Raw genomic sequence first — 23,215 nt, forward strand, 5'->3', positions numbered from 1 at the left:
GTTCCATTGTAATAACATTTGACGCGACAGCGTTATTTTTTAAAATCAAGATCGATCGATAGCAGGATATATTTTACAATATAACCGTGGATCCAATACAATCGTTAGCAGGACAGACCCGCATACGTCCCAACAGTCGTCTTCAGCAAGGTTGTAGATCAATTCTAGATTTTCGATTGTCGAAAATTTCGGCGATAAATCGATGGCACAGCTCTACGACGCATGTGACATCTCGTTCGCTGGGGGCTGCTGTCCTCTCCACCCGTTCATCCCGCGGCCATCCCTACCCCTCTCTCCTCCCAGATCAGAGTCTCTCTTTCTCTCTAATAACACTCCTTTACACGCTGCGATAAGGTATATACGTGAACAGTGAGAGTTGTCAACGAGTCAGGGGCGCGTTCTCGAGTCGAGAAGACGTCGAGATGAAGGAGCACGAGACTGGAGCCTGCCAAAGAAAGCCGACCAAACTGAGAAACCTCATTTACAAGACCGAAGCGTTTGATTCTCTGCACGCCAGAAATGCAGAGGTAAGTAGTGAAAATGCAACGTTCGAAAACTCTGTACATCTCTTTCTCCTACGTTTATTTGATTTGATTTCTATCAGCGTGGAACGTTCTTCTGTCTTATCCATTGTCGAGATTCGGGACCGTTTATAATCGGGCGATATTCGTGTTCGCGAGATTTGGACGATAAGATGACAGTGCGGGGGTTGCCGCAAAACTACGAGTGGGCGAATTTGACGTGGACCGAGTCAATACTCATCGAAGAATGAGCGTGCGTTCGGTGGCTCACTAGTTGCACGAATGTAGGGATGTACGTAATACATTGCTCAAAACAAGTTGGCCGATTCTGTTTCCAAATGACTTTGATCGAAACATTGACTTTTCGGCAGGAGGATAGAATTTAGAAGGATAAAAAGAAATGAAAAAGATTTTAAATCATCCTCAAGACTTTTTATGAAAATAAACATCCGAAGACCCTAAAGGCCGTACCGATTGATGAAATTATAGTATAATCCTTTGGGATATGTGTAGAATAACTTCAGAACAATCAAAAATACAAAATATAGGCAATTTAATAGTATTAATGCTCGCAAAAAGTTTGGCCAGGGGAAATCTTGGATAAAAATGTAGATAATGATTTGAACAAGGTACAAACAAAATATTTTAGAACAAGTATAATTGAGTACTTAGAAAAGAATGCCAATTACACAAGGAATGATGAAGGCATCGTTATTCTAATAAAAAAAATTGAAGATTTTATTATATTTAATATTCATTTAATAATATTGCAAAATTATAACAATGTAATACACGAAAACGCATCGTTCATTTCGAGGAGCAACGAAGCTGGATGTTTTGGAGTCAAGAAAATCGAAGACGAAGATATTATGGAGCCTTAAAGCATAGCTCGTATCGGTACTTTCATCGGCGACGTTCGATCATCCCTAAGATATCATCTCTAAAAGTATATAGACGTCACAATCATCTAGCCGATGAAAAAAATTGATGACACCATGTTCACAGATTACAAGCAATACAATTTTGGATTAATGACTAAATAAGATGAAACGAACTTAATTACTTACGATAAACAATTTCATTATTAAGAATAGTATAACTACTTATAAAGCCTAATGTAATTACTCGTGGAAAAATAATGTTATTACTTACAACAAATAGTACAATCACTTGTAAATAATAATATAATTATTTATAAATAATAATAATAATAATATAATAATAATATAATAATATAATAATAATAATAATAATAATAATAATAATAATAATATAATTATTTATAAAAAATAATACAAATTATTTATAATCTGTAATATTATTAGAGAACTCGATTGAATTATAATGCTTTGCATTAACAGCGAAACGTGCCTTTTTCAGAAAACGTTGTGTTCGGGTCAAGTGTGTCTTGGTAGCGTTATGCAGTTGCCAACGCATGGACCGGAACCTCGTACCAGAGAAGAAATCCTCGTGCATGCAAAAGACTTCCTGGAACAGTACTTTACTTCCATCAGAAGGTATGAAATCTACGGTTACCGGGAATTTAAAACAGGTCGAGAGTCGATCGCAACAATCTTTACGGGCTTGGATCAAATCTAACTAATGATTCAAAGGCAGCAGGCTACCCCCACTCCTTGTCTTCTACCACTGTCTTTTGGCTGTCTCCGTTAAACACTGTATCCCACCTTCAAGAATTTATAAAACAATTAATTTACAGATTGAACAGCGATGCTCACCATTCTCGTTGGGATTGCGTGAAAAAGGAGGTTCTAGTCACCGGCACTTACCAATTAACCGAAACCGAATTAATTTTTGGAGCAAAACTGGCATGGCGCAATGCTGCAAGATGCATCGGCCGCATCCAATGGTCGAAGTTACAAGTGGGTAATCCTGCTACGTCAAAATATTCTACGTTCTCGTCGATATTCTATGAACTCGTTTGCAGGTGTTTGATTGCCGTTATGTGACTACGACCAGCGGTATGTTCGAAGCTCTGTGCAATCACATCAAATACAGTACGAACAAAGGAAACATCAGGTGGTTTCAATAACACTACTTTGATTTAAGATTGTCCATTCCTTAATGACTAAATTTGCAGGTCCGCGATAACAATATTCCCGCAACGCACAGATGGAAAACACGATTACAGGGTTTGGAATCAGCAATTGATTGGTTACGCCGGTTATAAGAATCCGGATGGTACCATAACTGGTGACCCAGTGAATGTGGATTTCACAGAGGTTTGTATGAAACGAATGCAAAGGAAAAGAAACTCACCGTCAACCGTACAAACATTGATTGAAAGTCATATTATGCTAAACATTTATATATTGCATTGCGCAGCTCTGCATAAAATTGGGCTGGAAGGGTGCCCGCACCCGTTTCGACGTATTACCATTGGTATTATCTGCGAATGGTCATGACCCCGATTACTTTGATATTCCGAGTGAACTGGTCCTTGAAGTTCCCCTCAGCCACCCTACGTAAGTGTTAGCATAGATATGAATGTCCCACTAAATCAATATTAATTAATTCAATTGTTCACGGTAGATATGATTGGTTTGAGAAGCTGCAATTAAAATGGTTCGCTGTGCCTGCAGTATCAGGGATGGTCTTCGACTGCGGAGGTTTGGAGTTCACAGCCGCACCGTTCAACGGCTGGTATATGAGCACCGAAATCGGAGCTAGAGATCTGTGCGACGTGCAACGATATAATTTATTAGAGGTTCATCTCTGACAAAATTGTAATACTTTGCTTGCAATATAAATATTAATAGTGTGAACGTTATTTGTAGACCATAGCAACGCACATGGAGCTCGATACAAGGACCTCCACATCGTTGTGGAAAGACAAAGCTATGATAGAGGCTAACGTTGCTGTGCTGCACAGTTTCCAAGTAGGGCATACGCGTTACACTCTGCTTGAGGCAACCTCCGAGGAATAATAATAAGTTGCGATCTCTTTTAGATGAAAAATGTGACAATTGTAGATCATCACATGGCATCGGAGTCTTTTATGAAACATTATGAGAACGAGATGCGATTGAGAAACGGATGTCCGGCCGATTGGTTGTGGATCGTTCCACCGATATCAGGATCAGCGACACCGGTGTTCCATCAGGAAATGGCGCTGTATCATTTGAAACCGTCTTACGATGCCCAGGTTCTTACAATGAAATCAGCGATTCTCTATAAATCTTACACTAGATCTAGTTACATTATTTAATACGAAATTCTAGGATCCTGCTTGGAAAACACATATCTGGAAGAAGGGTCGAGATAAAAGATCAACGGCAAAGAAACCAAGACGAAAGTTCCATTTTAAACAAATTGCCAGGTGATACACCACTTGAAAATACTTAACAATGATTTAAATCAAAAACCTATTTGTTTCAATAAAATTTAAATATTTCCAGAGCTGTGAAATTCACGTCGAAGTTATTTGGAAGAGCTTTATCCCGAAGAATAAAAGCAACAGTGCTATTTGCTACAGAAACTGGAACATCGCAGATGTACGCTGAAAAACTCGCTGAACTACTGGGACACGCGTTCCATTCCCAGGTAACTCTTACACTTGTTCTTCATAACAATTTAAAAGTACTGAAAACTATTGAAACTGTCGATTGCAGGTACTGTCCATGTCAGATTACGACATTAGCAATATCGAACACGAAGCTTTATTGTTGGTGATAACGTCCACTTTTGGGAACGGCGATCCTCCAGAAAATGGCGAGGTAATTCAAATCCATAAAACAACACTATTCCCTTAATTATGTATGTTACATGTACGCTTCAATTTTCAGGCTTTCGCTCAAAATTTGTATGCAATGAAAATGAACGAAGCATACATTAATAGCGGCAATAAAATAAGGTAACGTTCCCAATGATTTTGTTTGTTATTTATTACACCTCATAATCACGTTGAAATTGCAGTTTAGCTACGTCAAAGTCTTTCATTAAGGCGAACAGCCAAACAGAAGTAAGTAATAGTAAAAGATTGGATAGACTGGATTCTATGCGCGGATCAACTACAGATTCTCAAACGGAAGATACTTTTGGGCCCTTAAGCAATGTCAGGTATGAGATAGATAAATCAAGACACGGATATCAAGTATTAAATGACCAATACCTTTCTGCAGATTTGCCGTTTTTGCGTTGGGATCATCGGCATATCCGAATTTCTGTGCATTTGGACGATATGTGGATAACTTACTCGGTGAATTAGGAGGAGAACGTTTATTGCGATTAGCTCAAGGAGACGAAATGTGCGGACAGGAGCAGGCTTTTCGGAATTGGGCAGCTGATACATTCGCTGTTAGTATTTTATTTATTAGAATTCAGTGTCACATATGTACTTCAAAATGCAAAAATATTTTCATAATTATTGTAAATTTTAACCGTTGTACTAGGTTGCTTGTGAAACATTTTGTTTGGATGATGATGACACTTTAAGAGAAGTCGCTTTATCTATGGGATCAGAAGCATTAACGGCTGCAACTGTTCGTTTTGTAGAAGCTGATCCTCAACCGATTACGAAAGGTGACATAAATTTCTCATATATATGGTATATAATTTTCTGTGTATTTTAGTGTAATTTCTACGTAAATTCTCTCGATTAAAGTTTCGTAAATGAAATGCGTCTTTTCAGCATTAAGCAAGTGTCATAACAGAAATGTCACCACTTGTAATATGTACGCGAAAACCAATTTATGTCGCGACACAACAAGGTGACTATACGTATATATATATCCAATAAATAAATATAAAATATTACAATACATTGTAAATTGATGTCACTTTGTCATTACAGCGGAACAACGTTGCTTTTGGAATTAGATGACATTGCAAGCATGGAAATATTATATAAACCTGGCGACCATTTGGGGGTGTTTGCGAGTAACAGATCAGAGCTTGTGGAAGGAATTTTGAAACGAGTACAGACCCCGTTTGACCCAGATGTACCAATTGAATTGCAAATGCAAAAACAATCTCACACGCCTAATGGTTTGCATGATTATCACTCGGCTCGTAAAATTCATATTTTTTTCGTGATTTTAATTATACATATTATTTGACTCATTTAGGTATTGAAAAACGATGGGTACCACACGATAGGTATTTACCGAATAGTCTGAGAATGCTACTAACAAGATTTTTGGATATTACAACACCGCCAACACCGAATCTTCTCAGATACTTCGCATCAATAGCTACCAACGTAAAGGAACAAGCACAACTAAATCTCCTGTCTTCCGTAAATGTCTCATTACAATTAAATTAAAAAATATTCGATTTACAAAATCCGTAATAACGTTAAAACATCTTTTTATCCACATAGGACTCAGCAGCGTATGAAGACTGGAGGCATTGGAAATTTCCCAATTTAGTAGAAGTGCTAGATGAATTTCCATCTGTGAAACCTTTTGCACCATTATTACTCCTTCATTTAACACCTTTGCAACCAAGGTTTTACAGTATTTCCTCTTCTCCTGATGTGCATCAAGGACAAATACACCTCACTGTCGCCGTTGTACAATATAAAACGCAAGGTAGAAATATAAGAAACTTGTTGACAGTTTGTCAGTAACTAATATATATGAAAAATCTACCTTAGGTGGGTTTGGTCCAGTCCATTATGGAGTCTGTTCTAATTATTTACGGGAGGTATCGGATGGAGAACCACTGTATGTGTTTGTTCGCAGGTAAGTTCATATCTAGGTTGCTTGCAGTTGCATGTTGTCATTTAATCATAATTTTAATATGTTTCTATTTCTATTTAGTGCGCCTAATTTTTATATGCCATCTGAACCGAAAGCTCCTATGATACTAGTCGGACCAGGAACTGGAATCGCACCTTTCCGCGGTTTTTGGAGTCATAGACTCGCAGAAATGAAACGACGTCCAGGTACTTCTTCCTATTCATCGGTGTAAGATTAATTGCAGCATAAACATAATTAAAAACTTACAGATCTTGAGTATGGGAAAGTCTGGTTATTCTTTGGTTGTCGACGGAAAAGCTTAGATTTGTATAGGGACGAAAAGAAAGAAATGATAAAGACTGGAGTTTTAGATAAGGTCTTCTTAGCTCTTTCTCGAGAACCTGGATTAAAAAAGGTACGATACACCTTTGATAGGTTCTCATTATTTTTAATGCCTAATATTTTGTTATTATTTGTTATAGACATATGTGCAAGATTTGATTCAGACGGAAGCACCACAAATTCATGATATGTTGATGAACAAACGCGGTCACTTCTATGTATGCGGTGACTGCACAATGGCGGAAGATGTTTATCAAACATTGAAGCAAATTATACAAACGCACAGTGAAATGACAGATAAACAAGTCGAAGCATACATGCTGTCTCTACGTGTAAGTTGTATCGCTGCTTATCGTTTAAACAATAAATTCACATTGTTTCATCTCTTCTTGTTTTTCTTCCAAGGACGAAAATCGTTATCATGAAGACATATTTGGCATAACTTCCCGAACGGCAGAAGTACACAATCGATCCAGGGAAACGGCTAGAAGCAGAATGGCTGCAGAGCCGTAAATCTCATTGAAACATATATAATCTTTGAAAATGTTAAACAATTTGTAGATAGTTTTCAATTGTGCATATCATGAGTTCTACATGTTCCATGGGCAAACATTGCATTTTGAGGATATTAAAATATTACTACTTGTTGTTTAACGTACTTTACGATTGCATGGTTTCCTATAATTTTATTGTCTACTACTATATGCACGAGTTTTTAGTATTAATATAATGTATCCATATATTTTTGATGATACTAAAAATTTGATTCGTACAACTAGCACATTTATGTTCTTAGTGTAAGGAAACAAATGAATACATATCTAAAACAATTTTGCTCATTGAAAAATTGTTAATTATTTCAGCAAGCTCATATTAACACAAGTTGTCATGAAAATATACAAATATGTAGTATATTATATTACATTTATTCGTCGGATTTTGACATATTTTCTTCTATGTATTAATGTACATAAAATAAACAGTTCCAAATAAAAATATGAATACCCATCTATTTAATCGGGAGTGTTTTATTTACAGTAAAAAACAATAGCATTAATTCAAATATATTATTTATTACATAAAAAATTCATTCAATTTTTGCTTATGCTGTCTTGTCAAATATTTCAAATGAATCTTGCAGACACATGTTTATTTGATAAAACGTACGTTTATAAATAGTTATATTAAGTAAAGGATGCACATGTTTTACTAGTCGTTTTTACTCTTTCTACTTACTTATACAGCAGCATCAAGACCTGGTTTTTCTTTCTCACTAATGTTGGCTAACAGTTTCTTTATTTCTGCAATTGCCTTTCCAGGATTTAATCCCTATTACAAAAAACATAGTAGTTTGAATTCGATGAATTGTATAATATTATAAAGATACTCACCTTTGGACAAGTGCGAGTACAATTCATAATAGTGTGACAACGGTATACTGAAAACGGATCTTGCAATTTCGAAAGACGTTCTTTTGTCTGAGTATCTCGTGAATCAATGATCCACCTATAGGCTTGCATAAGTACAGCAGGTCCTAAGTATTTATCACCATTCCACCAATATGATGGACAAGAAGTGCTACAGCAAGCACATAATATGCATTCATAGAGACCATCCTATGTTATAAAAAAATGATCAGTTATAATTTTACCGGATCTCAAGATCTCACTACAGTTAAATGTAAAGTACCAATTTTTTACGGTCGTCAACACTTTGCAAGTATTGCTTGGAGCCAACTTCTTTCCTGTCACCACGTTGTAACCATGGCTGTATACTTTTATACTGATTATAAAAGTTATTCAAATCGGGAACTAAGTCTTTTACTATGTACATATGCGGTAAAGGATAGATCTTGCTACTTGAGCCTAAATTAGTATCAATTTTGCTGAAAGAATCACATATATTATTCACATTTTATTTCTAATTTCATATTTGTTGTAGTAAAAGAATATAAAAATACTTTTCAATTACCTAATACATGCCAAAGTATTTGTGCCACCAATGTTCATAGCACAAGAACCACAAATGCCTTCACGGCAAGAACGACGAAAAGTTAAAGTTGGATCAATCTCATTTTTTATTTTAATCAATGCATCCAAAACCATAGGTCCACAGCTACAATATTTCTTCCAAATTACATAAATGAAATATAAATAACCAAATAACATTGTTACTTTGATCACTAAACTTACGCATTTAAATCTACTTTATAATCTTGCATATGTGGTTTTTCATCAGGTTTATCTGGATTCCAACGATATATAGAAAAGGTTTTCATCCTGGCTGCTGCATTTTGGTTAGAAGAGGTATGTAAACCTCTAACCTAAAATAACAAACACAAAATTTATATTAAAAAAATCAAATTCGAACGTGGTTAATTATTTTATATATATCCATTGGAAAACATCACTTGCTGAAATATTTATAAATAAAACGAGTGGCAGCAATTATATAATTATAATTGGTTGTGTTTAGTAGACTTGCATTACTGCATACAGAGAATTAATAAATAATATTTGACACAAGGATATAAAGTAAGAATACTGTTCAATTATAGTCTATGCAAGTATCGTGAATGTTTCTACAGAAATGTCAAATTGTACAAACAAAAAATCTATTGATCTGACATTAGTAGCAGAACGCATTAGAATTAAATCGTTACCGACTCCTTGCACAACACTTTATAATAATGTAAAAAAACCACATCATGCTATAAAAGTTTAATTGTTCATTAATTGTTTAAATACTTACTTGCCGAAATACATTTCTGCAAGCTTGTGGGGTGATGCTAGCCATTTTTTAAAATATGAATTGAAGTGGAGGCGTTTGCGGTACCTGTGTTATGTAAGTTTGCACGTGAATGTGTACCAACTTTACTGCTACACTCCCCCTTTGCTGTACGTACTCGATCTACACAGCAATATTACATATGTTTGTATGCTACATACGTATGTATATGCGAATCCAAAAACACTGTCAAATACATACATATTACCTTGACGATAATAAATGCGCAAATTCACACAGTCTCATTGCGCAAACTAATATAAAACTTAGCTCTATTTTAATAAAACTTAATTTAATAAAATGTTGAAAAATCTTATTAATATTTGGAATGTTGCTAAATACGTATGAGTATTATTTTCATGGTTCAAAAAGTATGCCTTATACGTAGACATTGTACGTTTAATTATAAAGATAAATTATTTTTAATCTAACTCGCAATATGAGATATATCAATATAGCTTGTATACACTTCTTTATTCTTCGTGTGATTTTATAAGTCGATATTTATATATTTCAATATAAATACGTTATCAAATACAAGAGTAATGAATAGAATACTTAGAATTATGTATGTACTATAAGTTAGAAAACAATGAAGTGGATGTAGTGGATATTTATAAAGATCAAGGATTATTATGTAGTAGGTGGAGACGTAGTTTGCGTATAAAAATTTATTATTATATCATAGTGAATTTAACAATATATTTAAACATCATGCATAGGTAATATATTTTAAGTGCACGCTATTGTGAATTTGGTTTTTGTGGCCAGCTTTAAGTCATTTGTATATGTAGGTTATATTCAATATTATTTAGTAATTTTATAAAAGATCACGGTATTATCATTTAAACATTACAGAGATTGTACTATTTAGATTAAATGTCCATAATTATGATGACAATATGTTATTAACAATGAAAATTATAATAAAAGAGTGATATAACCTAGTTCAAGGAAAATAACATTTTATAAGATTCTGTCACACCATAATGAGAATTATTTTTGATTAATCTAAATAATACTTATTTTTAATTTAAATATTCTTCAATTTTTATTGTACAATATTATGAATTAGAAATTCTTATTGTTATTGAAATATCACCATTGCCTGTTCGAATATGAGACTGTACACTCAAAGAAAGAACAAGGTCGGTTTTCATTATATCTTCTGAATATTAATCGATGCGATTCATTCATTCAACTCAAATGAATCGACGAATTGTATAAATTGATCGTAAGTAAAATTAATCAAAATTATTCTGTTTACAGGGGAGTTGCATTGTTTGAAAATATAGTGCTTCAAAGCAGAAATAATTTTAATAAACAATACGTAGAAAGAAAGTATATGGCTGATAGTTGGAAATTAAAGGAATATGAAGGACGTAAATTAATAGGGTACGTTTTTAAAAATGTAACATTATTAATCCTGTTACAAGATAATAAAAATATGTATTACAGTCAAACCTGTTTTTGTGTGGTCTTTTTAGTGCGATTTTTTGTGCGACATTTTCATGCAGTATATGAATATAGTCAAATCTGTTTTATGCGGTAGATAGGGACCGCAGAGAAAAACACAAAATAAATCGCATAAAAAAGATCACACAAAAACAGGTTTGACTGTATTTCATATTCTTTTTATATACAGATTTTCAATGGAGCAAATATACGAAGTTGTAGCAGACGTGAAAAATTATAAAGACTTTGTACCATTTTGTAAAAAGTCTGATGTTATATCATATGACGATACCAGTCTTAAAGCTAATCTAGTCATAGGATTCCCGCCAATAAAAGAAAGCTACACTTCAAAAGTAACTATGGTCCGGCCACGTTTAGTAAAAGCCGAATGTACGGATGGTAGATTATTTAATCATTTGAATACTTTGTGGCTATTCAGCCCAGGATTAAAAAATAATGCACAAACGTGTGTAATTGACTTTTCCTTGTCGTTTGAATTTAAGTCATTAATACATTCACATTTTTCGAATTTATTTTTTAATGAAATTGTAAGACAAATGGAGAATGCTTTTATTGAAGAAGCCAAACGTAGATATGGCAGACCCTGTATAAAAACGGTGCGATTAGAAAGATGACAAATCGTGTCAATTGGTTTATTAAACAATTATCGGCAATTGTAAGGAATACTTCAGAAATAAATGAAGCTATACTCATAAAACCTAGGTTTTATAAAGAACATATCCATTATAAATAATTACAATATACATCGAGCTTTACGCATTACGTATAAATGAATATTAACAGAAAGAATATGTACATATTTGAATGTTCACGCCCGGGTTTCGATGCGCCCAAATAGTGTATTGTTAATTGGCTCGATGGCAGCACTATACCGTGCGTAACGAAACCAAAAACTCAGGCGTGAATACTCTCGCATTTTTTCTGTACGTGTAGAGTTGCTTTTTATTGGAGAATAAATTTCAATCGTTTTAGGAACGTTTACCGAATAGCACCTACATATATAAGCGCCACTTGCAACTTGCAACATTTGCTTCCGTCACTTAATGCTGCTTAATGCATTCTTCCGTCGCTTTTGAGTTTCTTATCTAGCTGTTCTACCCGGTCGATGAGTAATGATCATTTACTCGCTCTCGCTACATACCCATCCGTCTTTCGGTGTCATGTATTCGCCCGACAAAATTCTATGTCGCGTGCTTGAATCGTGGAATTTCATGTAAGTTACTGGTGTTTTATGTCAGCGTTAAAAAGGACCCCATAGAAATGGTGAATATAGACACAATTCAAAAGAATTATCCGCTGCACTGGCTCGTATGGAATAACAACTATGTAGAACTAGAAGTGGAGCTGTCTTCGAAACTGGTTTGTAGAAAAAATATCAACCGACTAATAAATCGCATTCAATAATATCGCGACACATACTCATTGTTGAACAGATGCGTTTATAAAAACCGAAGAACCCCAGTGTTTATCGATTGCCAGTTCTTTTGTAAACTAACGTGATAAATGACACTTGTCTTAAATCCCCTTTCTCTCTGGAGGTATTCAGATAATTGTATAATAATAGCGTTGAAACGCAATGGAAATAATCTTTAATAAGACACGATGAACTATTTTGCGCATATATCGTTCAGAATTTTAATGTGAATTGTTGCATGTGAATAAGGTAGATGTTGCTGCAAGCTACAAGCTGGTATTATTTTATATTTATATGTTCATATGAATTTAGGAAAAGATAAGAATTTCAGTTTTATCTCACTATATATTAATTGCTCACTATATATTGATTTAAATGCAACTTTTTATACACTGTCAAAGTAGCTTTATGAGTGAAGCCTCATGCGTGTGGGAAACCATAGATGTTCACTGGCATATAACTTTCGATATGCTTTGAATACGTTATCCAACAATCTGATATAGTCCATAAAATTATTTGGTATTTCGAATCTGTTCAACTTTTAATTCTTCTTAGAATAATATAGAAATTGAAGAAGCTTGTCAAAGTTTAGTATAGAAGCAATACTTCAGTATGCAATAGAAGTTTACCTATCCTGATAAAGCTCATAAAAGTATTATAGTTTTATTTTTCTTGATAATAAAATGATTCGAGATTTTTTAATACTCGGAAGTATAAAAGAATTATGTTTCACGTAATATTTGTAACAATAATTTACAAATACACTAAAAAGATAATAATAACAATTTGTACTTAATTTTGCTAATTGAAATCTTTTTGCAGCATGATATAGAAAAGCCTGATAACAGGGGAAGGACAGCATTGATGTTAGCTGTTACTTTGGGACATACTGAATGTGTTGGAGTATTGTTGCACCATGAAGCTAATGTTAACACAGAAAATAGAGAAGGATGGACTGGTAAATGTTTAGCTTTTTGTATTTTTTATATCAATAGACTATAGAATTTTATAATATATTTTAATAAACCAAAGCACATTATATTATGCATTAATATATGTATTAATTGGATATTGTGGTTTGTAGTGGTTCAAGAAGCAGTTGGAACAGGAAATCCTGCGCTACTGCAGATGGTGCTAGCACGTAGGGATTATCAAAGATATTGCAATCGAGTAGCTGGTATCCCAGAACTACTTCACAAACTTAAACAAGTGGGTTACTTAGAACAAAGCAGAAAGCATAAAAATATTTTGATAAATCTAAACCAAAATCAAATGTTTTCAGGCTCCTGATTTTTATGTAGAAATGAAATGGGAATTCACTAGTTGGGGTAATTTAAATAATTTATAGCATCAGTATTTTAATCGTTATTAACATTATACTAATGTAATTTTTGTTATTAGTTCCCCTTGCCTCTAGAATGTGTCCTAGTGATACTTACAAAGTATACAAACAGGGCAGCAATGTAAGGATTGATACAACATTACTGGGATTCGATCACGTGAACTGGCAACGCGGAAATCGTAGTTATGTTTTCAAAGGACAAAGTGAGTATTTATAGTCATTACTTTGCATGGACAATGACACTTGTACGGACTCTTTTGATCTTCAGGTTCTTTGAGCGTTTTTCCTTTTATATTAATAGTAGTTTCTTTTATTTGTCCTTTAATTGTATATATTAAATGCAAGCTGCATCAAATGTACCTGTGGCAATTAGATGTGAACGGAGTTATGTGTTCAGTATGGTGGGACAGGAGTCAGGTGACAAATATTTTTACAATTAATGTGATGTACAGGATTTTAGAAAATATTTATTTTCATGTAGATGCGATGTTTTGTTACATACATATTTGTTTTTCTCTCTTTCCGTTATTAGTTTTATTTCTGTTTTATTATTTTTTAAATGTTTCGATACAATAAATTGAAGCTTCATCTGGTAAGTGTATATGCCATAAGTTGAAGATACTACATTTGTATTGCTATATAAGTATATAAATATCTGTTTTTAATATTTATTTATACACAAATTCAATGGAATTATTTAAGAAAAAATGATTAGAACTTTCATAATTAGTAGTAGTAAAGCAGAATATAATTAGTCTGTACCACATTGTAGAATAATTGTTTCGGTAATCATTTCATAATACTTGATTTTATCAATGTAAGAATAGAACTTTTCTTTCTACAGATGATGGAGCAACAATGATGGAAGTAGATCATGAAACGAGGAAGGTGTACGTTGAACACATGAAATTAATCGATGTTGATAATATACAACTAATGGAACCCTCTGATGAATGTGTATTAGCTCGCCTTACAAATCCTATAGTTACTACGTACATAGATACGGATAAAATCAGTTTCGAACGGTAACTACTATTCTATTACATTTTTATCGTTATTTACATCTACTTTGCTAATATTAATTTTGTTTGATTAGGAATAAGGCTGGCTTATGGGGATGGCGATCGGATAAAACCGAAATGATAAATGGTCATGACTGTAAGGTTTTTAGCGCTAGTAACGTAGAGTTAATAACCAAGACACGATTAGAGCATTTATCAGAACCGGATAAAGTAAGGGCTCGCGCTCCTCGTACGCCCTTGCAATCTTTTCTTGGCATTGCGGAACAGCAAGAGAATTGTCTTAATGCAACTACTAGTGTAACTTTTTTTGTTAATATTATATATATTTTATAGGTTTTAATTGTTAATTTATCAAATTATTTATTATAGGAAGAATATAACAATGTTGGAAATCCATCTAACATTACAGCTGAGGAATATTTTGATCCGGATGTTGATCTAAATGGAAGGGATATAGGCAGACCAAAGGAAGTTAATACTAAAATTCAAAAATTCAAGGTATTTCGGAGAGATTTTTGTACAAAAATATAATTTTAATTTATAATTCATCGATCGAATGTACGTGTAGGCAACTTTATGGCTTAGCGAAGAATATCCACTTAGTCTTCAAGAACAAATTATGCCAATTGTCGACCTAATGGCAATATCTAGTTCACATTTCGCTAAATTAAAGGATTTTATTCAGATGCAATTGCCAGCTGGATTTCCTGTTAAAATTGGTAAGTTTCAAGTTATGTAAATAATTATTTTTTATATAAATAGCACCATACAGTATTGAATTATATTGTGCATTATAGAAATTCCTCTGTTTCACATACTAAACGCAAGAATTACGTTTGGAAATATTTTTGGTATGGATCAGGAAGTACCTCATGTAGGTCATTTACAAGAAACTAATACCATGACGTGTTTAGTTGATGACACCTGTTTTGAGGCTCCAACGGGATATGTAAAACTAGGTGAATAGAACGTAATCTTACGACTACTGATAGCGCAAATAGGGGTTTTGAAGATTTGCTTCCAATATATTGTTCATGTCTATCACTATTTCAACCTTTTCAGTATATAGATCTGAAAAATATTCTAGATAATTTAATTTATAATTTTTGTATAGGTGCTGAAGTTCGAACGCAATTCAGTATTGAAGAGGAAGATGATTTGTTACAATTCGCTATACAACAAAGTTTATTGGAAGCTGGAAGTGAACGCGACGAGGTATACGAAATTCATTTTTCATCATTATATTTTCACATGGATGCATTTTAATCCTTTAATCAATTTAAATAAGGTTGACATATGGGAAGCTTTGAGAGCCCAGAAACCATCCCGACCAACAACGCCGAACATGACCGCGGAAGAGGAAAGGCAGCTTCAAAGGTACGAGAAACAGTTTGCTCGAGTGAATGTCGTTTTGGACACCTTGGTTTTATTTGAAAATTTCTAAACAATTTATTTTGCATGTGTTCTTTTCTTGCCCGACAATTCATATTCAGGAAGGTGGGTGAAGGATACCTGTTACAAACGTTGATTTAACTTCACACGATCATTTGAAGAGAGTTTCAAAAATGTATTTTCTTAGCCCTCATTTAGATAAAACTTCTCCACAAAAGCACACATTCTTGCATGAAATGCAAGAAGACGCGATCGGTGCGCGTTAGAAGAGAAATAGTTCTCTGATTTTGTTTAGATATCCCATTTTTTCGTGCGCTTAGCCAGAGTCTAGACCTTTTGTACGCACTGACGTGCCTAGAATGACAGTGTTTAGAAACCGTTCTCTAACGAATTACGATAAAGACTCTATTTCTTGTTTAATGCAGAGCTATTCAGGCAAGCCTGACGCTGTATCAGGAGAATGCTGCTTCATGTACGAGCGCTCGGAATAACTCGAACAGGAACAGCGATACGGAAGATTCTGATGCGCTTGAAGATACGGCAGAACAATTGAGAATAGCGTTGAGACTGTCCGAGCAACAACAACTTGAGGAAGAACAACGCCGGTTGTTGGAAGAAGAAACGTTCCGGCAAGTGTTGGAACTGTCCCTTACAGACAAATGAACTAAACGATGTGCAATAGTCTTTAATGAAATTCGATCAAGTTGTACTTCCACGACCACGAGAAATCTTCCGGCCGCGCAATGTCGAGACTGTCGAATATGAAACATTTCCTACGTCTCGTAGTGTGCATCATTCGACAGTGGTTCTTGTTACAGAAAGCAGGTTGCACCCTCAACTGCAAAGTAACTAGACACATAGTATCTCCTTTTTGGTTGAGGGAAGTCGAAAATCGTTCTTCTGATAAGAACCACTTTTGGACGTTGTGCATTGAGATATAAAACTGTTGCATGCAGCAGGTATTTGTTACAGCGGGAAATAGTAGTACAGCATACAGATCAAACGGTGAAGATCGTATACAATATTAACTATGAAAGTAAATAATTTAACTTATGTTATTTATTTCTTAGCTACATTTTATATGAAAGGAAAACTTTAGTAGTATACGAGGATCATGGTACGTAACGATAAGAAGTCTTGAAAATTACAATCACTCTGGCGGAATATGTCGGAACATTTTTCTTCGAGTCTAAGATTATATTTGACCCATTATCAATTGAATAAAAATTCATCTTGTTGAAAGTGCGTGCTGTAAGTTGCGACTGTCAATACTTAAAATAAAAAGCTTGTAATTCTCAAGCCTTCAACAGTTATTCGTTTTGTCCTTTTCTCCTGGCATTAGATTTTCGTTCTCGAAGTTTTTAGTACCAAAATAAAGTAACATTTAACGAATTTTTATCTGAATTCTATGTAACAGTATGCTAAAAACTGCCTCTCTTAGTATTCGGGCTATGGAAACCTATTCCAAGTTCCTCTTTATACCCGTGATAAAAATAATTGTAAGTAGCGTTTCAATTCATTAAGGATAACAATGATGTAATAAAAATTTGTTATTTATTCTTTATAGTATATCCATTATAGATAAATAATTTCATCAAAATATTTATTACAGATCTGTTGTTAGTGAATCGCAACTGGTATCGAGAATCAAACATAATTGTACATAATTACAGCAAATATTATTGTATCCTAAGTCTTCGCCTATAGAGTCATAATTGTTTATCTCAATTGATAATAAATACCCAAGGAAAAGATATTGTTCTCTAAATGGATATAGATTTAATTAAGAGCTGTTCTGAATAAAATTCAATTTACAGAAATAAAAGCTACAGCTTTTATTATCTATTTTATTCTTTTAATTTTGACATATTAAAATGGTTAGTACTATATTCTATATAAATATAGATTAGTTATAGGAATATTGAAGTTCCTAGCCTACAGAGAAGAATGAATTTTTGCAGTCTTCATATGATAATGATTCAGTATATGTTTGGTTCTCGATTGAATTAAGGTATCCTTAGGAAATTATAGAACTTTACTAAACGATTAATAACATAATCAATCTTTATGAATCGAGAGGAAGACCGTATGCTGAAAAGAAAAATATTTGGAAACGTTTAAATTCAGCTTTAGCTAGGTTCATAAGGATTTTTAATTAGAGAGGTCCTTGCCATTCATTGTTTCATGCAAAATTTTAATATAATTTTACCTTGAAATTTGTTAAACTAATTGGAGATATTGAATTTTGTAACTTCTTCGATATTCTCCTACATAATATCTTGACAATTATTGATAAAGTTTTATGTAATGATTGTTCGACCTTTCGACTTGAATCATATCAATGTTCTATAAGAAATTTTATTGGAAAGAATTTCTTTACTATGCAACTTAAAATATCATTGCGCTATATTTAATTACATTGTAATAAAAAGATATATTTCTACAAGTAACATACAGCAGACATAATTTAGAATATAAAATAAACCGTATGTAGAAAAACTACAAGTACGTTCCATGCCGACCAAGTACAGATTTTGGGAAACAGACAGTATCAATGCTGCCACTAATGGGCTACTCGAATTCTGATTGTGCCCTGAAACAGAAATAATGTTTTTTTTTAATAATAAAATACATCTTGCAACAGGATGTTTAATCTGATAATGTTTTTACATCCTAATAAAAAATTAAATATTTTATTGCATTTTTGATACCGCACCTTTTGAAAATAGTGTTCAGTATATTTGCACTCTGTACAAAACGTTGTTCATTCTTGTGAGCTTGTTGATACCATTTCTTGCGTACAGCATTCCAATGTGTTCTATGCTCTCTTAACAATGTTTCCCGAGATTTCAGACACTGTCCATCCTGGAACATATATAAATATATATTTATTATGATTATATATTTATTATAATTTTGCTCCCTCTCCCATGTTAAGAGAATGAATTATGTAAATTTATCTGCGCATCTTACATAATCCAAATTTAACTCTTCTTTTTCTCTAAAAATAGGTGAAGGTATACGATTCCTTGGTATTGCTTCCTCACAAGGCAATGGAGGAGGTAAATAATAAACATCACGAACATCTCCATTCGTGTCTAGTATATTATTACTCATATTAACTTCATTAACTATCTCTGGGCTTGGGCTACGTACTCTAAAAAGGGATGTGATTTAAAAGTTTTCTATATTTTAGCATAGACAATTACTTACAAAACTTTGTTTTCATTTACTAACTTTGGAACAAGATTAGGATTCCGTGGTTGATTAGCCATCCAAGCTCTACATATAGGATAAAGAGGTGTGTCCTCTTGAAATTGTGCCAAATCAACACTCCGATCAAATAATTTCATTACGTAAGTGTGGTGGAATGATGTATCCAATGGTACTTGTCTTCTGCGTCTAACTTTTCGTGGTTGTTGAAAGCCTATTGTCTTTGTCCTGTATATGTCAATGGTACGAGTTAGATACATATTACGCTGATTACTAAGATTAGTTGATAATATGTAAATAATGTTACATTTTCTTCATTTGATGTTTATAATCTTGTGCGGAACTTTCTTCACTAGAATCTCCTGATGATCCTGTATCACTATGTTGCAATAACTCTCTGAGAGCTCCTTTTAAACGATCTCTGGCAACTAATACGTCATTATCTCCTGGGAAAAAATGATTATAAATTCATGTTACTTATACAGTTAACAAAAAATCTACGAAAGTGTTTTTTATTATGATTTAAAAATAATGAACAATTTTTATTAAACTGTATAATAAGGTATGAATAATTAATGCTACTTTTTTATTACCCAATTCATCCTTAATTTCTACTTTCACACGGCCAGGAATTGGAGCAGCTGGTGGTGCAATATTTCTTTTCTTTCCCATCTATGACAAAAAATAATTAACCATTATTGAGATTCTTTTTTGTTTACATCAGTCTAGCACAAACATACCTTGTACAAACAAGTCTATATCATCTACAAGTCAAACAATAGTAATTACTTTTTCTTCAAATTCATATGTTATATAGAAATATTCTCACAAGGAAACACAATGAATGATTATTTAATATACATACATCTAAAAACAAATCTTGTGTTGCTACAAACTGAAGTGCACGAGGTTATGAGATAAAATAAGACTTAATTGTACAATAGTCTAATAATAATAAAAATAACGCTATTTTCAATTTTGTTCTCGTTTTACGCTTAATTTTTTGTTTTTATAAAAGTTAAATGCTACTTATTTAAATAATAAAACGAGCATTACGGATAAACGCGAGTCAAACATTTTCGAAGAATTTCATGCAAGAATAATTCAACAGCACGCGCCGATCGTTGCCACAGCGTATGTATGTACATGTAATCATTATGAAGATACCGACAGAGCTTAACCATTGGATCATTTAATCTTTAAAGATTGTTATTGGTGTATTTTAATTTCAATGTCCTTTTAAATTGGTATTCAATGTCATTTCTTGATATAGTTCGATGTTGAAGGAATTCGCTGCTCTTGGCATAGGACAAGGTTAAATTAAAAATTATAAAAAGGGATTCCAGTAAGGTAAGTTGTACATATTAGACTTATTGTTTACCTGTGATAATTTTAAATCGATTATAAGCTTTGGATATGTTTCAGACAAATACTTATAACAGGATGCAGAAGACAATTATACAAATATTTTTAATACTTTACATACTCGTATCAATTTCCTTTGCGCACCATTGCTTTTTATATGGTGGAGATTATAGATGCAAGTTGGCAACAAGAACGCCATATAGATTTATTGCTAACTATGATGATTCTATTCTTGAATATTCAGGTAAATAAAATAATATATTCAAATATATTTTATATATATAGAAAGTAAGTATAATGCTAGTTCTTTTGTAAATCAATTTCTATTATTTTCCATTCAGGTTGTACTCCAAAAAAGATATGGCTAATGGTAAGACATGGTACAAGGTATCCTGGTAAAAAATATATACCATCCATGATTAAGATGCTGCCAAAATTACAACAGACTATTTTAGATAATTATCAGAAGGGAGAAACAACTTTAAACGATGAAGATATAATTTTATTGAAAGATTGGAAAATTACCTTTACCGAGGATGATATCATGAGATTAGCAGATGAAGGTGGAAACGAGATGATTGATCTTGCAGAAAGATATCAGTCTAGGTTCTCATCTCTTATGCCAGAATTATATAGTAATAAAACCTACAGGGTAAAAAAATATACATTTTTTACATCTCACTGTGGATAAATTTATGTTTCTGAACTATATTGAATTAAATTTTAGTTTAAATACACAGCTACTCAACGTACAGAGGAAAGTGCAAAACATTTTGCCACTGGTCTATTTGGTAGACATAATAGTTACAAAGTCTGGTACCCAGAGGCAGAGCACAAAGACCCTGTTCTACGAGTAATTATATTATCTCATCTAATTAAGTTACTGCTTTATTTCCTGTACTTAATTGTTTTATTTCAAGTTTCTAGTTTTACAAACGTTGTGAGCGTTGGTTGCGTGACGTAGACAATAATCCAGATGCTCAAGAAGAAGAAGGACATTTTTTGAAGAGTGAAGCTTACACTGGGATGTTGAGGGACGTTTCTGAGCGTATTGGTTATCAAATCGATCATGGTTAGTTAAAAGTAATTAATTTGATACAACAAATTGAAGAATACAGTATACAAAAAAAATATATTTTAGAAATTGCAAACTTGATGTACATGATGTGCAGTTTTGAAACTGCATGGATACCAGATACGGAATCCCCTTGGTGTAGAATGTTCACATTGAACGAATTCAAGGTAAGCCTTGAGTTTTATGATTTTATTTTAGCGATATAGTGACCAAAATGTACAATCTTTCAGATACTTGAGTATGCTGAGGACATAAAAAAATACTGGACTGATGGATATGGGTACAAATTGAGTTATGAACAAGCATGCATTGCATTAAGGAATATGTTCGACTTTTTCAGGTAAGTTCGCCTGAGCATGTGGTTGTGAAATATTGTATGGCATAAGATCATATGCTTTTTGTTTACAGAGAAGTTGATGGACCATTAGTATCAGCATATTTTACCCATTCAGGCACCATCTTGAAGTTGTTGGCTGCTGTAGGAGTTGCCAGGGACGATCAACATTTGGCTCATAATCTTTATAATCTATATGCAGATGATAGAGCTTGGAAAACTGGTGTCATTGATTCATTTGCATCTAATATAGCATTTGTTTTGTACAAGTAACTATCAATTACATTCGTTACATATGCACAAAACATTTGGCAACAGGTTCACCCCGCATCCTCTTGCCAAAATATGTGCTATACTTCCGTGGACGGTTTTACATACATCGTTATTATACTTGTTTTCTTTTTAGTTGTTCATCTAGCGGCCTTAGTGTTCTTTTCATGCATCAAGAACGACCACTCTATCTGTCAGGATGTCCTTTACATGTGCCATGTCCATTATCTATAATGAAGGCGCTGTATCCTGACCATGAAGAAGAATGTCCGTTTGAAGCAATGTGCGATATGGACGAAGACTCGTAATTACAGAAGAATAAATTATTCTTTAGTCGAGATTATATAAATTGCATTTCTACATTTGCATATTTGTGTCATATTTAAAAAATAAATGTTAAAAACATTATAATAATTTTGTGTTGCCTTTTGCGTGATAGTTATTAGTATAAGATCAAATAGAACTTTTAGTGATATTGTTAAAACGGTAATTGCCCGTAAAATTAAAACTAATAAAAGTCAAAGGATCAAATGTTTATTGTTGATAATGTGATAACAGTGGTTCAGAATGCAAAGTACATTGTTGTTTCGAATCTTTATTGAAGCAGTAAATAGAGAGTTAAACGAACACTGGTTGAGGCATTTAATGCGACAGTTCATTCGACTTGTAGTGGTCGTGTGACCAATTAGGAAGGGTTCGCAAAAAATTAATCGAATTCGGTGGGGTGCAGTGAGTACGTGATGCAATTTCCATTCAACCCACCCAGGGAGCTTCTGGAAAATAAGGGGGTGTAGTTACGCTCTGAATGCTTCCATATTTCTATATCATCAACCTTGTTCTATTTCTTTCAATCATTTTATATCTAATAATTTCAGTAAATTATTTATGTAATCGATAGGCTTCGTTCTCAAACTCTATTGAATTTGCTTTGCTCGAGTATAACTATTTTAAATTATACATTTT

The 23,215-nt window shown here is 33.3% G+C and overlaps 6 protein-coding genes across 10 annotated transcripts; 4 read left to right on the top strand and 2 right to left on the bottom strand.

The window, feature by feature from the left end:
* The first annotated feature begins 241 nt into the window (after positions 1 to 241).
* Nos (Nitric oxide synthase) lies at positions 242 to 7,579 on the top strand. The gene is made up of 25 exons (XM_076524942.1): positions 242 to 527; positions 1,902 to 2,038; positions 2,239 to 2,401; positions 2,467 to 2,558; positions 2,620 to 2,761; positions 2,865 to 3,004; positions 3,072 to 3,246; positions 3,317 to 3,418; positions 3,490 to 3,684; positions 3,761 to 3,858; positions 3,938 to 4,082; positions 4,151 to 4,255; positions 4,325 to 4,392; positions 4,455 to 4,598; positions 4,661 to 4,835; positions 4,931 to 5,060; positions 5,170 to 5,248; positions 5,332 to 5,525; positions 5,606 to 5,775; positions 5,860 to 6,070; positions 6,136 to 6,223; positions 6,302 to 6,426; positions 6,490 to 6,635; positions 6,703 to 6,894; positions 6,968 to 7,579. The coding sequence occupies exons 1-25, from the start codon at positions 423 to 425 to the stop codon at positions 7,073 to 7,075; spliced, it is 3,429 nt and encodes a 1,142-aa protein (XP_076381057.1). The 5' UTR covers positions 242 to 422; the 3' UTR covers positions 7,076 to 7,579.
* SdhB (Succinate dehydrogenase, subunit B (iron-sulfur)) lies at positions 6,648 to 9,472 on the bottom strand. The gene is made up of 7 exons (XM_033473936.2): positions 9,314 to 9,472; positions 8,755 to 8,885; positions 8,534 to 8,677; positions 8,252 to 8,447; positions 7,954 to 8,178; positions 7,799 to 7,891; positions 6,648 to 7,061 (listed from the first exon to the last, which is right to left on the bottom strand). Exons 1-6 carry the CDS (start codon positions 9,356 to 9,358, stop codon positions 7,799 to 7,801), a joined length of 834 nt encoding a protein of 277 aa, XP_033329827.1. The 5' UTR covers positions 9,359 to 9,472; the 3' UTR covers positions 6,648 to 7,061.
* Positions 9,473 to 9,665: 193 nt separating this feature from the next.
* LOC117222307 (coenzyme Q-binding protein COQ10 homolog B, mitochondrial) lies at positions 9,666 to 11,522 on the top strand. Its single transcript, XM_076525005.1, has 3 exons — positions 9,666 to 10,071; positions 10,619 to 10,744; positions 10,995 to 11,522. The coding sequence occupies exons 1-3, from the start codon at positions 9,920 to 9,922 to the stop codon at positions 11,437 to 11,439; spliced, it is 723 nt and encodes a 240-aa protein (XP_076381120.1). The 5' UTR covers positions 9,666 to 9,919; the 3' UTR covers positions 11,440 to 11,522.
* Positions 11,523 to 11,777: 255 nt separating this feature from the next.
* On the top strand, positions 11,778 to 17,552 carry LOC117222306 (ankyrin repeat domain-containing protein 13D). 2 transcript variants are annotated; one of them, XM_033473939.2, is made up of 14 exons: positions 11,778 to 12,184; positions 13,062 to 13,197; positions 13,324 to 13,448; positions 13,522 to 13,567; positions 13,641 to 13,784; positions 13,927 to 13,998; positions 14,426 to 14,606; positions 14,678 to 14,900; positions 14,973 to 15,101; positions 15,172 to 15,322; positions 15,401 to 15,562; positions 15,718 to 15,818; positions 15,892 to 15,980; positions 16,421 to 17,552. In XM_033473939.2, the coding sequence occupies exons 1-14, from the start codon at positions 12,086 to 12,088 to the stop codon at positions 16,656 to 16,658; spliced, it is 1,896 nt and encodes a 631-aa protein (XP_033329830.1). In that variant the 5' UTR covers positions 11,778 to 12,085; the 3' UTR covers positions 16,659 to 17,552. The 2 variants fall into 2 exon arrangements, with proteins under 2 accessions (XP_033329830.1, XP_033329831.1); XM_033473940.2 differs by lacking the exon at positions 13,927 to 13,998 and having other exon boundaries at positions 11,786 to 12,184.
* An 831-nt stretch (positions 17,553 to 18,383) lies between these two features.
* On the bottom strand, positions 18,384 to 20,377 carry mip40 (Myb-interacting protein 40). 4 transcript variants are annotated; one of them, XM_033473969.2, is made up of 8 exons: positions 20,074 to 20,213; positions 19,949 to 19,972; positions 19,802 to 19,880; positions 19,516 to 19,654; positions 19,233 to 19,436; positions 18,969 to 19,152; positions 18,712 to 18,860; positions 18,384 to 18,588 (listed from the first exon to the last, which is right to left on the bottom strand). In XM_033473969.2, exons 3-8 carry the CDS (start codon positions 19,878 to 19,880, stop codon positions 18,567 to 18,569), a joined length of 777 nt encoding a protein of 258 aa, XP_033329860.1. In that variant the 5' UTR covers positions 19,949 to 19,972; positions 20,074 to 20,213; the 3' UTR covers positions 18,384 to 18,566. The 4 variants fall into 4 exon arrangements, with proteins under 4 accessions (XP_033329860.1, XP_033329857.1, XP_033329861.1 ...); XM_033473966.2 differs by lacking the exons at positions 19,949 to 19,972; positions 20,074 to 20,213 and adding an exon at positions 20,265 to 20,377; XM_033473970.2 differs by lacking the exon at positions 19,949 to 19,972.
* On the top strand, positions 20,203 to 22,666 carry LOC117222325 (Multiple inositol polyphosphate phosphatase 2). The gene is made up of 10 exons (XM_033473964.2): positions 20,203 to 20,342; positions 20,482 to 20,558; positions 20,634 to 20,817; positions 20,915 to 21,225; positions 21,301 to 21,426; positions 21,501 to 21,645; positions 21,715 to 21,815; positions 21,879 to 21,988; positions 22,057 to 22,251; positions 22,389 to 22,666. The coding sequence occupies exons 3-10, from the start codon at positions 20,652 to 20,654 to the stop codon at positions 22,558 to 22,560; spliced, it is 1,326 nt and encodes a 441-aa protein (XP_033329855.2). The 5' UTR covers positions 20,203 to 20,342; positions 20,482 to 20,558; positions 20,634 to 20,651; the 3' UTR covers positions 22,561 to 22,666.
* The last annotated feature ends 549 nt before the right edge of the window (positions 22,667 to 23,215 follow it).

Source organism: Megalopta genalis, chromosome 1, assembly GCF_051020955.1.
Source record: "Megalopta genalis isolate 19385.01 chromosome 1, iyMegGena1_principal, whole genome shotgun sequence".
Classification (NCBI taxonomy): domain Eukaryota; kingdom Metazoa; phylum Arthropoda; class Insecta; order Hymenoptera; family Halictidae; genus Megalopta; species Megalopta genalis.

Bases quoted from the DNA above. Each gene is read 5' to 3' on its own strand.
- LOC117222325 (XM_033473964.2), top strand. From the start codon at position 20,652: ATGCAGAAGACAATTATACAAATATTTTTAATACTTTACATACTCGTA. The intron at 21,226-21,300 runs GTAAAAAAATAT...ATTAAATTTTAG, and splicing joins ATAGTAATAAAACCTACAGG to TTTAAATACACAGCTACTCA. The intron at 21,646-21,714 runs GTTAGTTAAAAG...AATATATTTTAG, and splicing joins TGGTTATCAAATCGATCATG to AAATTGCAAACTTGATGTAC.
- LOC117222306 (XM_033473939.2), top strand. From the start codon at position 12,086: ATGGTGAATATAGACACAATTCAAAAGAATTATCCGCTGCACTGGCTC. The intron at 13,785-13,926 runs GTGAGTATTTAT...ATTAAATGCAAG, and splicing joins TTATGTTTTCAAAGGACAAA to CTGCATCAAATGTACCTGTG. The intron at 15,981-16,420 runs GTACGAGAAACA...TGTTTAATGCAG, and splicing joins GAGGAAAGGCAGCTTCAAAG to AGCTATTCAGGCAAGCCTGA.
- mip40 (XM_033473966.2), bottom strand. From the start codon at position 20,285: ATGTTTGACTCGCGTTTATCC. The intron at 19,655-19,801 runs GTAATAAAAAAG...ATTTTTTCCCAG, and splicing joins AGAAATTAAGGATGAATTGG to GAGATAATGACGTATTAGTT. The intron at 18,861-18,968 runs GTAAGATGCGCA...TATATGTTCCAG, and splicing joins AAGAGTTAAATTTGGATTAT to GATGGACAGTGTCTGAAATC.
- SdhB (XM_033473936.2), bottom strand. From the start codon at position 9,358: ATGGCTAGCATCACCCCACAAGCTTGCAGAAATGTATTTCGGCAA. The intron at 8,678-8,754 runs GTAAGTTTAGTG...GAAATATTGTAG, and splicing joins TATAAAGTAGATTTAAATGC to CTGTGGACCTATGGTTTTGG. The intron at 7,892-7,953 runs GTGAGTATCTTT...TTTTTGTAATAG, and splicing joins GTACTCGCACTTGTCCAAAG to GGATTAAATCCTGGAAAGGC.
- LOC117222307 (XM_076525005.1), top strand. From the start codon at position 9,920: ATGTACTATAAGTTAGAAAACAATGAAGTGGATGTAGTGGATATTTAT. The intron at 10,072-10,618 runs GTAATATATTTT...TTCTGTTTACAG, and splicing joins TATTTAAACATCATGCATAG to GGGAGTTGCATTGTTTGAAA. The intron at 10,745-10,994 runs GTACGTTTTTAA...TTTTATATACAG, and splicing joins GAAGGACGTAAATTAATAGG to ATTTTCAATGGAGCAAATAT.
- Nos (XM_076524942.1), top strand. From the start codon at position 423: ATGAAGGAGCACGAGACTGGAGCCTGCCAAAGAAAGCCGACCAAACTG. The intron at 2,402-2,466 runs GTGGGTAATCCT...ACTCGTTTGCAG, and splicing joins TCCAATGGTCGAAGTTACAA to GTGTTTGATTGCCGTTATGT. The intron at 4,599-4,660 runs GTATGAGATAGA...ACCTTTCTGCAG, and splicing joins GGGCCCTTAAGCAATGTCAG to ATTTGCCGTTTTTGCGTTGG.